Source organism: Phalacrocorax carbo, chromosome 27 (assembly GCF_963921805.1).
Source record: "Phalacrocorax carbo chromosome 27, bPhaCar2.1, whole genome shotgun sequence".
Classification (NCBI taxonomy): Eukaryota; Metazoa; Chordata; class Aves; order Suliformes; family Phalacrocoracidae; genus Phalacrocorax; species Phalacrocorax carbo.
Window position 1 is genome coordinate 1,653,818 of NC_087539.1, and position 18,138 is coordinate 1,671,955.

General features: G+C 51.5%; 1 protein-coding gene across 1 annotated transcript; it reads right to left on the bottom strand.

Moving 5' to 3' along the window:
- Nucleotides 1–865: 865 nt before the first annotated feature.
- SLC48A1 (solute carrier family 48 member 1) lies at nt 866–17,125 on the bottom strand. Its single transcript, XM_064474493.1, has 3 exons — nt 16,944–17,125; nt 5,800–5,967; nt 866–3,858 (listed from the first exon to the last, which is right to left on the bottom strand). Exons 1-3 carry the CDS (start codon nt 17,080–17,082, stop codon nt 3,722–3,724), a joined length of 444 nt encoding a protein of 147 aa, XP_064330563.1. The 5' UTR covers nt 17,083–17,125; the 3' UTR covers nt 866–3,721.
- Between the last annotated feature and the right edge of the window lie 1,013 nt (nt 17,126–18,138).

Below are 18,138 nucleotides of genomic sequence, written 5' to 3' on the forward strand. Positions count from 1 at the left end.
TCGGCATATGGCTTTGCACAGAACATGAGACATCCCCTCCCCACGGACTATTTCACACCCTTCCCCGTTACACCGAAGTCTGCAGCTTTGCAGCTCTCTCAAGCCACCAGACGGCCTCGTTTGCAAGGGGCAGCGCCGCTGGGCTCCACAACCCCCACCCCGCGCCTAATCCTGCGACCAGCAACGCGACGCGTACGCGAGCGATGCTCTGACCTCCGCGGCCGGGCTTCGGCTGCCGCAGGAAATCAAGAGCCCGGTACACAAACCGCCCTTCGCGGGGTCTCTTAGGAGGGAAAACTTGCGGCTCAAACACAATACTGCAAATCAGAGTCAGGGTTTAGGGACGGGGGCGAAGACAAGGCTGGAAGTCGCAGCCAGGTTTGCTAAAAAGGTGGCCGAGTTTTGGCTCTGCAGGCAGTAGCAGCGGCGCGCCCGGGATGGGGACGGCAAGGGCTGGGAGATCAGGAGCGCTCCCGTCGCAGCCCTTTGTCCAGCCGCCCCCCACCCGTAAGCATCCCTTCCCCCCGCCCGTTTGCGCACGGCGTAGTTCAAATAAAGGGGCTGGAAACAACATCACTTGCTCAGAAACTCCCGCGTGCTCAAGTCCCAAAACGCGATGGGATTTGGGGCGAGGGGGGGAACACATCAGGCACCGCTACCTGTGGATCCAGATGTTGAGGGTGCCGAGGAAGATGCACGCGGGTTGGCACGACAGGGTTAGGTGCTGGGGCTCCACATCAGCCCCAAAAGCAAAATGTTTTGTACAAAATTCACCCCTGTCCTTCCCACAACCTCCTCCTCCAGGTTGTCATCGAGAGAGGGAGAGAGAATTTAACTCGATAGGGAAAATCACTCCCGACACTGGTTTGGTGAGAAAGACGGCTGTATTTCTGCTCTTACTCCGGTGTCACATACAAGTTATAGTGTGGTTTAGTACAAGGAGACACGGGGATACACGCAAATGAACCCCACTGTGAATTACACCATCCCACCGCAGGACCAGATCTTACACCAAGCGTGCAAACGAAGCAAAAAACAATGTAAAAATATATTATATATTTACATACACCATCTTTTAAAAAGCCGAGATGCAAGTATAAATTCCAGAGCTAAAACATGTCAGGGGAGAAAACAGGGGTTAGATTCAGTGAGCTGTTTGTGGGCAAATTTACAGTCACAAAAATAAGCTTTTAAAAACACCGTCGTGAGCTGACAGGACTTATGGACACGTGCCCAAGGGAGGAGCCCCTGATGTGCTGCTACGAGGTGCCAGCGGCGCTCAGACAGGAGGGCTCTGCAGCTCCGCGACACGGGGACAACGTCTGGCTGTAAGGCCATAGCAGAGCTCCACCAGTCCGACCAGCGTCAGCATTTCTGCGTCCCAAGCACGCCGCAGCCCGGTTATGGGAGCTGGGGCTCGCACCGGCGCAGCAAGCGCGCGGGCAGCGTCGTGCTGGGGAAGCGTGAGAGGTGGCTTATTGAAACGACCGACGCTAAAACCACTGGCAAACTGCGCCGTGGTTGCCACGGTTTGGGGCAGGGAAGCGAGATGAGCTACTCCATCCCCTGCCAGGCATGCTGGCAGCCTGATGTCAGCGCTAAGGGAGACGGGAGTATTTAAAAGCCTGAGTATTAACCTCATAAGTAAGCGCATTTCACATTCGCGGCCTCCATCTATGTTTAGTGACTCCAGCAGATCCCCCGGCAAAAGCTGGCTATAACCTCGGTTTACACGTTGACCCAAAGATGTTCCTCGACCTAGTTAAGTCGCACGAGGACCTTCCTACCCAAGAAACAGGAGGACGCCATCAGGTGTCGTCAAACACTTCCAAAATCCCCTCAGCGGCTCAAATGAATTACCGTGCGCTTGAACCATCTTCCGAAGCGAAACGCAAACCAACAAAGGTGCGGATGGAGCCTTTGAGCGTGGAGAGGGATTGGATCGCAGCCGAGGCAGAGCGCGCCGCTAGGGTGGGGTACAGACAGGACAGTCCACGGTACTCCCCAGCGGACAGCTGCACGGAACCAGACTGCCAGTTCCGCGCGGCATGAGAGAAAGCTGGGCTGACGGAGCACGCAGGACCCTCCACTCGCACCCTGCTTGGCCACAAAGCCCTGAGCAGGGCCTGCCGCCCACCCTCTGCCAGAAAGGCACTTCTGGGAGGCTCCAGCAGCACCGAGAGAAGCGGCAGGACAGCGGTGGCTGGGGGACGCCTTCGAACACCTGCCTTGCTCACCTTCCATCGGTCTGCAAGGGGAGGGGGGGCTTCTCCTGCCTCTCTCCACACCCACCTGTAAATTACTCGTGGCAGTTGCCATTTCCAGTTTGTAATAGTCAGCACCATCTGCCCCACGGGGCAAAACAGCGGCCTGGATTGTGCCAGAGCAGCAGCTCAAAACCTTTGGGGTACCCAGAGTTAACAAGGAAAGATGTAAACGCTTGAAAGCTTCAAGCTTCTCAGGGTAGCTGCTGGCAGCGAGCAAAACACAGGGATTAGAGAGGTCACTAAACCCACTCAGGTTTTAGGTTTGTCAGAGCAGTGCCGTGCATGGCTGAAATGCAGAGGGAGGGCTTCGCTGCCAGCAGGCAACAGACGTGCCGGTCAAGCCCAGCTGTTTCCAGCCCACAAGCGCAGACCTGTCACCTCTTAAGGCGCTGCACGAGAGCCCAGCCATTTATCCACGGTTGCGCTCTGCCGGTGGCGACCGTGGAAGCTGGCTCTGGGTACCTTCCTTCCTTTTGGGTACCACGTCTCCTCCCCTCTCTCCTCCTGCTGACTGTTACGGGGGAGCTGAGCAAAGACGAGGTCACGCAGTACTGCCTACAAAAAGGTTTGGGTTTTTTGTTTGGGTTTTTGTTTTGGTTTTTTTAGAAGAATCTTATTCATGTTTCTCCAGCGGTTCAGGTAGGCAAGCCTTTGCCCAGCACATCTTTCACCCAAACACCCGATTCTACGTGCTATGAATTTGAGTGTTAAATATGGTATTAAGTTCCTTTTTAAAATGATCCTGGATAGCGGCCAGAATCAGCATTCCCCACCTCTGACAGAGCCTCGAGATGACTAGTGCTTCTCTGCCGCTGGCCTGCCCCTTGGGGCTCATCCAGACCACAGGAGAGAGCTGACTTTGTGTACAATGTGTAAAAAGAAAACACTGGAAGATGCGGGGTAGTGGCTGGAAGGTACGTAGGGGCTTCCGCCGCAAAAGAAAGGCTCATCTCCCCCTCTCTGAGGAGCAGAGCAGTGCAAAAGGAGATGACTTTCACACAGCGGGGTTCTTTGCTACACACATCTGGGACACCCGCCCGAAGCAAGCTGGTGATGCCCCCACAAGGACAAGAAGTCGGGGTGCTGCATCCACGAGGTTTGAACCTACAGCCCCCGGGAGGGCCCAGGGCTTCCCCCCAGCTCGAAAGCTCCCCTGGACTTCGGGACAACACGGAGTGGCTCTAGGCCTGCTCTGTGTAAGCACATGGAGTCTTTCACCTCGCTACCAGACACAGGGACGCCCAGGGAAGTTACAGAAAGACTAGATTGACATCGTTAGCCAAACTTCAAATGGTTGAGTAAAAGCAATTGGGAAAAACCCCTACTGCAGACAGACAAACCAAGCAGCACTGGGTGGGTTCCTTCGCCGCCTCTCGTACATCTCTTGCGTGTACCATGCCTTTGGGAGGCAACTCAAACATCCAGCACCTTCAGACAGGATTGAAGTCCAAGCGTTAGAAGTCACTGAGGATACTGATGTCTGCAAACTCATTCCTGTACCGGTAAGCGTACAGACTGAGCAGGAAGGCCCATTTCAAGGAGATGAAACTCCAGACGCACGACAGGTAGTAGCTTCTGGGATCAGTCAGGGCTAGGAGAGAAAAGGATACACATACGTTTAAAAATCCCGTTTATCCCTCATGCAGATGGGTCAGGAAGAAGCCAGCTCACCCCCCCCAGTTCCTGTGAGCTTTTCAGCCTGCACCTAAAGATGATGTTCTGCGAGCGAGGCTTAGCCAGTGCCTTATTCCCAGCTCTCTTGACTCAGACTAAGATTTCCTCCTCTCTGCCCCAGATTAGCCTGGTCAGTCTGGAGAAGGTGATTATTATCTCCTGAGAGGCAGATCCCAAGAGCTGTCAGGTCACCACTCAGCCACCCCAAACTCTCCTTGCTTAGGGCCCAAAGGATGGAGTTTGTGTGAGTTCCTGGATGGCAGAAACACACGGCTCAAGAAAAGGACCTCACCCTGCAGTGATTAATTTCTCTCACCCTGCCTCACTACTATTCCCTTCTCCCCCACCGTGGCAGGGAGAGAGGAAATCTGCACATCTCAGGGGGGGAAAACTGGAAATACAATAGATCCTCCTTCTAAAAATGCTTTTACCCATCGTTGTAACCAACGTTTAATATACTATATTGTGCCTTTCAACCGGCACTGCAGGCCTTCACCACGGTGCTGCGATGATCACGCATTTGTGAGTGGCACAAACAGGCTCTTTTTAGAGAGGCTTTGCAAATGGACACATTTCTTCTTTATCTAGTATGAAACTGCCTCTGCTTAGGGACCACTTTGAAGTCAAGTGGGTACGGTTCTGCTTTTTGAGTGCATGTCAGCAGTTTTCATATTTATTTTCAACCTTCAGGGTTGTTTTTTTTTCTAGAGATGTCAACAGTTTTGAAATACACTTACATAACCTATTGCCTAAAACAGTTCCACCTCTAAGTACAAGCTGTTAGGTCATTATTAAAAAGCAAAGACAATTTTTTGGAAGAATATATAAAACAATACTCGCTCAGCAAATCCCACTCATTAAATGTACCAGTCCTAAACATTCCATACATAAATAACCTACGCAGATGTTCTAGTTACTCCCAAAATCAGGGCTTTCCCTAAAAAACCACTATTTCCCTAAAAAAAAATAAAACCAACATTTTCCAAAACCAGTTTTCTTCATGTCTCCAAGAAAGGAGGTGATGAAAAATATTTGTTTTCCTTTTTACATTTGTTTTTCTAACGATTGCGTACGAGTATTTTCATACCCTTCCGCTAGGCTGAAGCACTCGAATCTCCATGGGGATTGTATTTAGGCTAAGCCAAGGGCTTTTGGGGGGTTATGACCCCACCACAGCTTGCCCACCACCACAACAGGACTCTTCGCGGCTATCAGCCCAAATGCAGCGAGCAACAAACACAGACCACTTCTAAAACAACACAAACCCCAAGCTTTCTCTCTTTGGTCTGTTGCCAACCGAATGCTGAGAGCAGTTACGTGAACCCTCCTTAGGCAACGTGAGATATTTGATGGCAACGCAGCTTTATACACCGACCAAGTGTAGGGGGCATTTTCACCCTGCTGACTCGCGTTTGGATTTCAGGATCCTCACCCTCCTGCTTTATGAGCGCTGAAGAGTCAACATTTAAGAGCACTCCCTTTATTTGTCAGAGAAATAATTCCAGTTCCTATAGGAAACAACGCTGGAATACGGACTGCCTGCCAGCAGCGCTACAGACCAGGCCTAGCAGGGCAGCCATCAAATATGAGAAGATGCCCCGAGGGAGTGGCACTCGTCAGGCAGCAGAATTACTCTTGTGTCATCAGGATATCACAGGAGAAAAATGAAATGCAACGGCATTCTTGTACCCCCTCCCCAAAAGCCTCTCCACACCTCTCAGAAGAGATGGCAGGAGCACCCCCAGGCTCACAGCCCAGCTCTGCTTCGCCAGGCTCCTCTATTCCTTCCACTCCAACCCCAGCAATCCCAGCAGCGCTATTCATTTCTCCCAGTTGCCTACTGCAACAAAGTACTTACACTGATGGTTGGTGATGGCCAGAACAAGGAATATGCAGAATCCCACCACTGAGAGAGCTGAGAAGAGGATCCCGATGAAGAGGAAGAACCTCAGCCCTTTTAACCAGGTCCTCCAGTAATCCTGCACATACATCACATGCGTGATTAGGGCCCAGAGCGCCAGAACACCTGCTCAATCAGACAGCAAGGGGAATCAGTACCATGCATCACACTGCAACACAGAAAGGTGTCTAATAAAAGTACATCTCATCAAACCCCCCCGCCACGAACCGCCCTGTGGCCATGTCCCACGCAAAGAGAGGGGAAATACCAGAACAGAGGGCTGCCTGTGCCAGCATCGCGCTCCGCCGCCACCCCGGACCCCTGCCCTCGCACAGGCTCGAAGACACCAATCTTGGTTGTGGGCTGGCGCAGAAAGGGCTTCGTTCATTGTATGGATTCCCCCAAATAACTCGTTCGTTTTCCTGTTTTGGATAGACCCGTGTAACGCATGCTCTGTGCAGTTTTATTTAGCTCTCCATGCAGCTTTCAGGACATCACACGTGGCAAGCCAAGCACTTGGCAAGAGCTAGCGCACCTTTCCAGAGGGGCCAGGCAGCCCCTTTTACGCATGGAGACGATGAAGAGCACCACTACGTGACGCTGATTTTAAACACCTAAGTGAAGATACACAGGACCCGTCCAGTACTCAGTGTTTCGCGTCACGTAGCCCCCGATGTACCCCTCGTTAACGTCACAAAGAGTACGTTTATACAAATCCCCTCCAAACACTTCAAATGCTTCAAGTAAAAGGGCGTAGAAGTTCAGCTCCCAGATGATTCATACCCACACAATTCCCCCTTACAGCAAAGCACGCTCGCTGAGGTTTTAAGGTGGCCTAAACCTAACTCGGTACTTTTGGGTCTGGCCCAAAACATCTGGATTACATAACCAGGCAAATATCTGAGCACATACAGTTTATTTTTTATATATATTTTTTTTTTTTAAGAACAGCCAAATTCACTACGTCTTTACTAGGAACAGCAAAAGGCATTTCCCTAGGCTTAGGTGACTAGTCCATAACCAAGCTTCAACTCCCTTGTCAAAAGGGAGGAAAAAAGGGATGAAACCATCCAAAAAACAGCTGTGAACAGTCTCGGACGTAGAGAAAAACAACGCGTCCTTCCCTAATCTCGTTCTAAAAGCTGCTACCTTTCCACCAAACTCCAGAAAACAAAAATTGGAAGAGACAATCTAAGAGCTGCCCGTTCACATGCCCAAAGCCTGGCGAAGTTTTTAGAGCCCACCAGAACCGTCGCTCCCCGTTATACAACCCCAGCTGCCAGAGACGTCAACTCCAATTATAGCAGGCTGCCCCTCTGTTGAGGTCGCAGCGCTGAAGAGTATGACTAAATCTCCTTAAGCCGCTAGCTCAACCTATAGTTAGTGCCTCTTCACAGACTTAAACCGTTTGACTCATTTCGGCAAAGACCTCTGCGGCACTTCTGAAATTCGAACCTCCGCTGGTGCAACTAAGCGGCTGGTGTTTCTCCTTCACTGCCACCTCCTTTCCAGATTTTATTTTAAGGGCAGTAGGGGGGAAAAAATAACTCAAAAAAAAAAAGACACCACTGCTAAAATACGAGGCTGCTCTATACGGTACCCTGCAACGACACAGACCTCCCTCTGCAGCTACTTCTCAACACCAAAGGACAAAAAACACCAGCCTCGTCCACTACAAGATAAACAGTTTAATGCTAAGGACAGCCGCAAGTCTTGCCAGAGCTCGTTTGTTACTGGGTACGGTCATTACACACAACGCTTCCCAAGGCTTAAAAGAACATATTATGGGCACAGAGGGAAACAACTGCGTCAAAACGGATGGATGAGCATGGCCAAGAGTCGCCCCGCAAACCCGCCGGGCTTGCTTTGCGCCTCCCAAGCAGCTTTCAGCTCATTGCTAGCAGGTTTTTTGACCTCGCCGGACACACGGACAACGGATGCACTGCAGGTGCACATCAAACAAAGCTGAATATACACAAAGTCAGTTCCAGAATGGACGGGAGAACCCTGGCAGTGCTTTTTTGCCTCTTCAGTGTCTTGGGATGGGGCAAAGAAAGTTAAAATACCCTCCGCGGTGGCCCATGAAAGAGGTGGGTGGAAAAGGGACAACCTTCAAAAGAAAAACCCCATGAAAGAGAAAGCAAAAGCACTCAGGGTGAGCTAAAAACCCGAGGGTGAAGTGCTGATATCCAAGACAGATGGAGCTCACGGACTTTTTATCACAGCGAACACGAAAGGCAGAATGAGAACATTGCCTTGTCCGGTCGGACCCGCCGTACCCAGGCGTGTTTTCTGGCTCCTGGCAGTCAGGATTTTATTTCTGAGACTCTCATCAAGTCAGCTGCAGGTCCTGCTTTTCCACGACTGACTCCGCACAGGCTACCACCGCTGTGCTGGCGGGAGCTACCGTGCAGCTCTGCAGATGCAGAACCACCGCGTTGGCAATGCTTTTCAAACAGCCTGTCACGGGATTTGGTGGAAAAGCCTATCAAATCACCACTTCCTCAACTTCATATTACCTTTAAGCTTGTGCTTTAGCGAGTTCAACCCACGTTTTTTTATTAAAAAGAAAGAGAAATGGGGAACTCGGGTTTTTCAGTCAGCAAAACAAGCTGCTTCCCCTCAGGCACCTTCAGATGACTTGGCACAATTTATTTAAACTGCTGAGTCAAGTTGCTGGCGTTTCCACACCAAAAGTGCTGCTGATGCTCCGAAAGGTCTCCGTGGGGAGAGCAGAGGCAGCACGTGAGCTGTCACTTGATCTTCGCCCCACCGCCGGGCCCGACCCTGCACCTTCCCCTGACTCTACAGCCTGACGCAGCACTTGAAAGGCAGCCGTCTGGCAAACTGTTGCGTTTGGTTAATTCTTCACATCCAGAGTAACTGCCTCATACGTGACTAAGCAAAAAAAAAAGCCTCCTGACAACCTCACCACGTGCTGACGGCCCAAGTTTGGTCACAAGGTCATTAAACAGAGGGTATCCTTTTACAGGCGGCTCAGCCAACATCATGTTCGTTACCACGCAAAACAGGGGAAAGGAGTCTCCTCCAGCTCCAGCCATACGTTGCCTCCTTTCCCTTACGCCCCCACAGCACTCAGACCCTTTGGTGAGGCTACCCAGCTTGCACAGCAGTTGATTTTTCTTTTTTCCTCTTTTATTCCCCCCCTAAAATGGCAGAACAGAATTCCAACCAGTTAAATAAGCTCACAACACTGTCTGAAAAACATCAATGCTGGCATAAAAGCCTTGGCATTAGGCACTCAGGGACAGGTAGGAGAAATGAGAACAGGACTTGCTTTCTCAATTGCTTCATTCGCTTACCCAGAGCTTGTGCGATCACACTCAGGTGGGCGCCCGAACCTCGCCAGCGCTGCTCAAAACTAGGGAACAGCCACCAGAGGAAGCAAAACCACCATCCAGACGCGACAAACGCAGGCGAATAGGAAGGGCATCCCAAGCGGGATGAAGCTACGTAACGGTAGGGCACGGCAAATCGAACCCCGAGTCTGAACACTTGAGAAAAACAAACACTTACTGCAGGGAATCGCATTTAAGCAGAGTATATCGCTAACTACAGTTATCACTAAATAAACGTTTAATACATGAGAGCATGTGCCTTTGCTAAAAAGCCTTCTTTAAGCAAACTGCTTCTCTACACGCGACATTCAGCAGGAAAAAAAAAACACCCACGCTATTTGTAACTAACCCCAGATGAAAAGTGTCCGTGAATGATGGAATGGAGCGTTTGACTCGGGTTTAATTCAACTTAAATTGGGCTCAGGAAAAGAAAATCACCTCCTATTCACCAATGTACATAGGCTAAGTGGTGAGAAGAACAAATTAATTCTAGTGATCTACAGAAAAGGCTTCCATTATCACACAGAGAAGCTAAAACCATACTAGTCTTTTTCAATTAACGTGAAATTTCTCACTTTGCAGACCTTGAGAGCAAAAGGTCTGCAGGTTTAACACAAACCTATCAGCTATATGGAGGTAACAGAAGAACAGCTAGCTCATTCGCTGCACAGCTGAAACAGGCTCTACTGGAATAGGAAAGAAAGGTTTTGTCTCATTCAGTCTGGAATGATTAACTGCAGGACCTCCAGTTTTGATTTTTCAGTGCGATTCTCCCCAGTCCCCTCCTCCTCCACAACCACAGCCGTGGTCTCCAGTGGAATCGCACCTTACACAGAGGCACAACCTGAACCTGCAGACGTAGCCCTGGAGAAGCAACGGTGGTTCTGGGCTCCAGTTACATCCCCCGCTTAAAATATCATCAAAAAAATCTTGCGCCCATTTCAGAGAAACATTTGCTTTGGTGGATTTACCCCACACTTCATGGTTGGAATGACCCTAAAATAAGAGCTGCTCCGTAAGCCACAATCAAGGGATTTGCAACGTACAGCAACGGGAAAGTTACCTCTGAATCAAAAACTAATTATCCCAAGTACACAAAGCTCCAGGAAAAGGAAACCGGCCGATCAAACAACCGTGAGCGCATCTGCAACAACACTGACAGAGGCAGTCTTTTTAAATAGAAGTTAACAGGTATTTTGGCAAGACAGATTCGTATTTAAAGTACAAAAACTTACAGCATACTTGGAACGGGTTTAAATAAATTCTAAAAGGCAAGTTCAAAAGCAGGCTCGTCCTCCTGTAACCTGGTACAGAAAAACACTAATATCTAAATATTTTTATAAGCTCTTTCAAAAGTTTGGCAGACTTTAGCTCAAGTGAAACAAAACTTTCCCTTTCTCCAAACATAAAACAACAAAAAAAAAAAAACCTGCGACAAACAAAAGGTTTTCTCAGCCCCCTGCTCATCACTGCCCGAGTCTTCAGTCCCAGCAAAACAAGCCGCATTGTTGACGGGGAATAACAGCACAGCTGCCTTCCCTGAGGTCACAGCAGCCAGAGGCCAAACGTGTCAGGCCACGTTTGCACGCCGCGGCAGGACACTGGGTACAACACTACGGGCGCTACAGATTCTAGGAAAAAAAACAACAGATGTGCAACAGAGGCCAAAAAACCCAAGCGAACGCGTACACACAGAAGCTATTCTCCAAGAACCGTTCTCATTGCAGCCTTCCGAAGCTCAAAACACGTGTTGATGATGGCCGGCGAAGACGATGGCAAACAAGATGACAATAAAAATGAAAAACAGTATTAAAAACTACTTGCATAGCCCTGGAAAATATGAAGTCTATGGTGAGCAATTAGAAGACTTCTTTTTTCAGAGTGCTTACAAAGCCTTCAGTCATTTTCCACCTAAACAATCTTTTATACGCTCTGTTACCCCAGCTGGAGCATTAGAAATACCTACTCTAAAACGAGCCCCAGTTTTGCCAATCTAAGGTCGTTTTGCCATTTCTGATTTTTGAAAACTTTGCCCTGACTGATTGCCTGAAAGGGTAAAATATTTTCTTCCGGGAGCTAAAGCCAAGCCAGCTCAGCCTCAGCTGCTTTTGGAAGAGGTTAAAAATGGGTTTTCTTGAGCAGCTCTTCTGCCAAAATAGCTGGGGATCAACACTGAAATATTTTAGGCAAACAGCTCTCGAAGGAGAGGAGCCTTTGGAGTATTCTAGTGAAAACCGGTTCTCACTTGGCAGCGTTTCCCTCTGGGCACGTGCAATCGAGGGCTTTACTATCCCAGGGCGTTTCGGTTCGGAGGAAGGCAGACCGGGCCGCGCACGTGCGAGGAGAGCCTGGCGTTTCGGCTGGTTGTTCGGCGCCGAGTCGCTCCGCTCGGCCATTTTCAGAAGCAGGAAACAAGACTTCCAGATTTCAGATGCTCCGGGCCTCTCCCATTCGCATTTAAGATGAAACCAACCTCACAGTTTCCAGCACATCGGCAGCACTTACGAGGGACTCGTTCTCTCCTCGCAGCCTATTTAAATTATGGTTAAGCTTAAGCCACGTGCGGCCTTTTCTCCCTTTCTTAAGACGATGGACCAAAGCAGTCAGGAGCCAAACCTTAATCGAACAACATGTAGTATTCTATATGCAAATCCAAACATTTAAGGATGCTTTTCTCCAGAACTGTGATGCTTTTTGGCCGTGCTTTTCCAGCCCTGGGTAGGGAACAAGCCAACCTGCATACATTTATGTATACATATATATGCAAGTCAGATTGGTTATCGGAGTCCTCAGGGAAGCGCTGCTTTTGTATGCGACCGATACCGTGTTCAGCATAAACCAGCTTCTACTACTTTCACTTATCAGAGGTTTTTAAAATGTCAGAAAAGTACATTTTGTGTTTCATCTTCTTTGCAGCTGCTTTAATATCTGGTCCACATTATATTCGCAAAGCACAAGCTTTATATTTTGCCAAAAATATCAGAGCAGCTTGGAAACAGCCAATAAAGACTCTTTGGAGCAGGAAAAAAAAAAAGAGAAGATACATACACAAGAACATTAAAAGCCACTGAGGAAAGGGCTGGATACATCCTGAAAACATTTAATTGCTTTCTTCTCTTTTAAACTGCCTCTGGCAGAATGAAAACGTCAGAGTTGCTTAGAGATTCATGGCCTACTTAAACAAAAAAATATTAATTTAAGGCAGCGAGGGGAGAAGGTCAAACATACAAACAAGCAGTAAATTACAAAAGCCACTGTGACTAGCTCAAAATTAAACAGCAAACCACCGAGACAGCCAGTATTAACTCAGGAACGACTTTCTGCATCCTGTGTTTAGTCGGTTAAGTGGCTGTCCCTCCGGTTATCAGGAGCACTCGATGGGGTGTTTCTGCTGAAAACGAGGATATGATACACGAGGTCTGTATCTGATTTAAGAGGATCCCAAAATTCCCAAGTATGCATGCCCAGAGGCATATTAAGAGTTTGAGGATTAGTGAGCTGATTCTCCTAGGCATTGGGGGGGGGGGGGTGGTGTATATTATGAAAGCAAACAGGAAAGACTGGAAAGGTAGTTTGCTCAGCACCTTAAATTACATGTCTCTGGTTTCATAACTAGAGGTGACTGAGGGCTCTAGTTACAGGCTCATCAGTATGTGGCAATCTTCCCTCCGCAGAACTTTAATGCTAGAACTTGGAGCAAATATCTAGCTCTTTAAATTATAGGAGAGGTATCAGAGCAAGTGAAAATTAGTACAAGCAGCAGCGGAGGGTGGATTTCAATGTATCATGTAGCAGGAAAGGTCCTCTACAAGATAAGCAAAAGATAAATAAACTGATTACAAAGAGAAAGAGATAGATTTCTAACGAGACAGGAATCAGTAGGACTCCTTACAGAGAGGAAGTACATGGATAAACATCCTGAAACACACGGCCCTGACAAACCAAAGGCACGTCAACAAAAGCTGCAGCAGGCTGCAATCCATCTCGCCAGCCCAGGCAAGAGAAAAGCAATGACAAACACACAGGAGGTGATGGCAAAACCAGAAAGATAGTTAAAGCTAGGTAAACATGTACAAACACACACTCGCAGAGAAGGCTGGCAGGCAAAGCCTCGGCTTAATCAGAGGCTTATTAACGAGGAACTGCTGCAGAGCTGCCAAATACACCAGCCTAAACAATTCTCACACACACCCCCACATGGTGTCAGAGCTCCCAGCTACAACAGCCCGACCTGCACCTCACTCTCAGGTGCTCCGATCGCTCTTTGAAGCTTCTGAATGAAAAAAGGCACATATGGGCCAAAAAAAACCCCCCACCCCCCCGATTTGTGCTAAAGCCAGCGAACCCCCGCAGCACACGCACACCTCCAGCACAGGGCTTTGATTTCACAGCGCCAGCTGCTGCAGCAGCGCGCGCTGGGCCCCAGCGCTCGAGCCGTGTCACGCGTTTTGGGGGAGAAGCCGTCTTTCTGCACTGTGTTACCCTGTACGACGTGCAGGGAGTCGCAACGGGTTTATTAGTAGACTAAAGGGCACGAAACAATGCCTGACAATTAACTTCGCAGTGTCTACACAGCGGAAAATTTCAGAAGCTCACCCACTTCCTTTCCTGCCGCTCTCTGCCAGTAGAAGTACTAGTTAGCGTGTTACGATAAAAAAAAAGGATGATTTAACAAAGTTTGCCAGAAACAAGCCAAGTGAACACCCTTGCTTACCTGAAACCGAAGCATCCACAGTGTCTAAGCATAATGCAAACCTCCTCCTACACACCGTGATTTTTCCTTAGAACAATCTTACTTCAGCAAGTCGCCTTCGCTTCAACGCATGGAAAAAAATATCACTTTCTTTTTTTTGGCTACTCCTCCACAACTAAACAAGCGACCACTCAGCTCTACCCGTGCAGACTCCAACGCCCAGCGCACGAAAGGTCAGTTTGTAAAGGCTGGCAATGAACTGAGGGAACACCTTGCCTTTTACATCTGTCTGGCAGCAGAATGAGTGTAAAAGGTCCTCCCCATACACGAGTGGTTTTATTCCCACTCCTTCCTGGCCCCTCCATCGTGGGGATAACCACGTTTGTGAGACAGCACGCTACACGTCCTCAGTTCAGGGGTGGGAGCCTAAAATAAAAGCCTCACCTCAAATGTTTGGAGCATATTTTACCTATTGAGACGTTGACGAGGTAGAAAAGCAAAGCAGAAGGGCAGGAAAAAGCAGCCATGAATTTAAGATGACAGGAAGCCCTTAAATCAGCTTCATCTAACACCAAAACACACATCTCTCAACCTGTGCCTCAAGCCTTGCGACCCTGCTGCCACTCTACATTTCAACAGATGTTTGAGAGCACACAAATTCACAGAGCCCAACCTAACAAATGACCATTTTCTTGACTTTGGTTCTTGCTTACCTTGCTCCTCGTTACTTTAACTAGCTTGAATTACCTGCTAATTAACCAACACACAAACCTCCTTCTCCCAGCAGCCAATAATCTACATAACTTCAGCACAGAAAGTACAAGGGGGTTCCTCTCTGCCTTCTCACCGAGCTCCTCCTAGAACATGGGCTTCCGAAATTCCTCTGTGAACACAAAGACAGCACGTGCACGCGGCATAAAATAGCGCTTGTTATTTTCTTGCGCATTTCTGGGGTCCAACAGTCCAGCTTTCCTTCTGCCACCCCGCACTGCAAGGTGTTGGAAGCGCTCTGCTTAATCCCAAACCCAGCTGGGATTAAAACCTTTCGGAAGGAGAGGAGGCAGAGAGGCAACCACAGCCCCGTGCCCCACAGCGCAGCAAATACTGGCAGGTACGCGGGGGCGCTGGCGTTGCTCGCGCGCCAGAAGTAAACCAGATCCTTCCCAAAATTTAACTTCACTTTCTACTCTTCCTCCAGGCAGTTACTCTTACTCATGAGCTGCTAAGCTGACAAACCGAGAGAGGACTATGTTCGGCTCCAACCTAATCATCTGCTAAGACCCATAACTGACGTAGGCATCAGAATCGCACTGATTTCAGTGGATGTTAAGATGCGTTTTACGGCTTCTGGCCCCTCAACAAGCCGCCCAAATGCCTATTTCGGAGCGTCTGGCACAGATGCTTTCAGCGGGTGTAAACGTCAGGAAGCTAGCATTTTTTTCCTTGTCTTTCCTGAAAATACAGCGCATACGTAGCTATAGGTCACCAGACCAAAAACTGACCAGGAAAGTCAGCAAAGCTTTCCATTGTAACTTTGAAACAGAACCCTCTTGTCAGTAACGATGCTGGCGAGTGCACAGCGCTTGCTCTGGCGGCCGCACGCAATTTAAGCCTCCAACTTCTAAAGGTATAACGTTGCGAGTTATACAACATCGTTAATTAAAGTTATTCTACCGCAAACAGTAAGTTTTCTAGACGTTGTTGCAAAAACCTCCTTGGGACCAAGGTGAAGGCTAGAAGAATCCTGTCTTCGCTAGCAGCGAGGTTATGAAACACACAAACTTCCTTTTTCCTAAGGGACGAGCATGAACAGATGCAGTTATCATGTCCCACCAACCACGGTTTTGCATTTCAAGTTTCAAATTCAGCCAGACACCATGAGCTAAAGTCTCCCCAACAGTTTTTATCAAAAGTCACTCTCTTAAGGGCGCAACAACTCCTTCCAGGGGGTCAGGAGCTCCTGGCAGGTCGCAGCAGCATCCCGTGAAGGCTTCCCAAAACGGAGCGTAGCCCACCCAAGTCCCAAAATTGTACGTACTGTCACCTACTCCAGCTGCCACAAGGAGCCTTTTTTCCCCGCTCCTGTCGCAAACCCAGTTTTGCCACCGAGATTCCAAGAAAACCAGCGCACGGCGGTACGGGAACAGCCGCACGCCGGCAGCCTGGTGACACCACCATCACCGACTGGTGGGGGCTGGCAGGGACCTCTGGAGCTCACCCCGTCCCACCCCCTGCTTGAGCAGGCACCCCCAGAGCAGGGGCACAGGGCCGCATCCAGGCGGGGGGTGAATGTCTCCAGGGAAGGGACCCCACAGCCTCTCTGGGCAGCCTGTGCCCCTGCTCTGGCACCCGCACAGGGAAGGGGTTTGTCCTCATGTTCAGGGGGAACTTCCCGTGTTCCAGCTTGTGCCCGTGGCCCCTTGGCCTGGCGCTGGGCACCGCTGAAAAGATCCCGGCCCCAGCCCCCTGACACCCACCCTTCAGATATTTATAGGTACTGATGGGGTCCCCCCTCAGCCTCCTCTTCTGCGGCTGAACAGACCCTCAGACCCTCTCAGCCTTTCCTCCCAAGGGAGATGCTCCGGCGCCGACCGCCTCGCCAGCTCTCAAACCTCCCTGCCACCAACCCTCGCTGCCACCCGGAGCTTTTTTACCCCCCTCGTGTCACAGTTTTGCCGCCGAGATCCCAAGAACACCAACGCGTGGCGGGAGCGGCCTGGCGTCGACGCCGTCCCCGCGCTCCCACCGCCCGGGCGCGAACTCTCGCCCCGCTCCGTTTTCAGGCCGTTTGGTGATTTTTGGTGAGCTCAGAGCGCGCACCCTGACAGGGACCGCGGGCGGGGGGGTCTCAGGGCTCACCCACCCTCCCGGGTGCTCGCCCCCTCGCCCTGTCCCCCCTCAGCCCAGGGACCACCGGCAGCAGCGCCGAGGCGAGGCCGCCCCCCCCCCGCCCCGCCGCCCCCCTCAGCACCCCCCGGGCCCCGCTGCGGGAGTTACCTCAGGCGGTGTCCGCCCCCCCCCCCGCCGCTCTCCCCCCCGCCAGCGCGTACCCGAGAGCCCCCCCGCCGCCGCCGTGGCGGGCTGCCGAAAGGCCGGCGCCAGGCTCCAGGTGAAGAAGGCGGAGAAGCCCATGAGGGCGCCGGCGGCCGCGTAGGCCAGGCGCAGCGCGAGCGCCCGGCTCACCGCCATCGGAGCGCTGCTGCGCCGCCGCGCCGGCGCCGCGCCTCCCGCCGGCGGCAGGCCCCGCCCACCGCGCCGCCCCGGCCCCGCCCAGCGCCAGCGCGACCCCTGGCGGCCGGGGGGACCGGGGCGAGGGCCGGCGGGGGCGGGGGGGGAGTGGGGACACGGGGGGACATAGGGGAGTGGGGACACGGGGCGGGAGTGGGGACACGGGGGTGGGAGTGGGGACACGGGGGGACACAAGGGAGTGGGGACAGGGAGGGACATAGGGGAGTGGGGACACGGGGTGGGGACATGGGGGACACGGGGGTGGGAGTGGGGACACAGGGCAGGAGTGGGGACACAGGGGACACGGGGGGACATAGGGGAGTGGGAACATGGGAAGGTAGTGGGGTGTGGGGACACGGGGGTGGGGACACGGGGATAGGGACATGGGGGACACGGGGGGGGTGGGGACATGGGGGGACATAGGGGAGTGGGGACATGGGGGGGGAGTGGGGACACGGAGGGACATAGGGGAGTGGGGACACGGGAAGGTAGGGGGTGTGGGGACACGGGGGGACATAGGGGAGTGGGAACATGGGAAGGTAGTGGGGTGTGGGGACACGGGGGTGGGGACACGGGGATAGGGACATGGGGGACACGGGGGGGGTGGGGACATGGGGGGACATAGGGGAGTGGGGACATGGGGGGGGAGTGGGGACACGGAGGGACATAGGGGAGTGGGGACACGGGAAGGTAGGGGGTGTGGGGACACGGGGGGACATAGGGGAGTGGGGACACGGGGGTGGGGACACGGGGATGGGGACATGGGGGACACGGGAGTGGGGACACGGGGCAGGATTGTGGACACGGAGGGACATAGGGGAGTGGGAACACGGGGTGGGGACATGGGGGACACGGGGGGACATAGGGGAGTGGGGACACAGGGTAGGAGTGGGGACACGGAGGTGGGAGTGGGGACACGGGGACATAGGAGACTGGGGACACAGGAGGGCATGGGGGGCACAGGGAGACATAGGGGAGTAGGGACACGGAGGGACGTGGGAACACAGGAGGGCATGA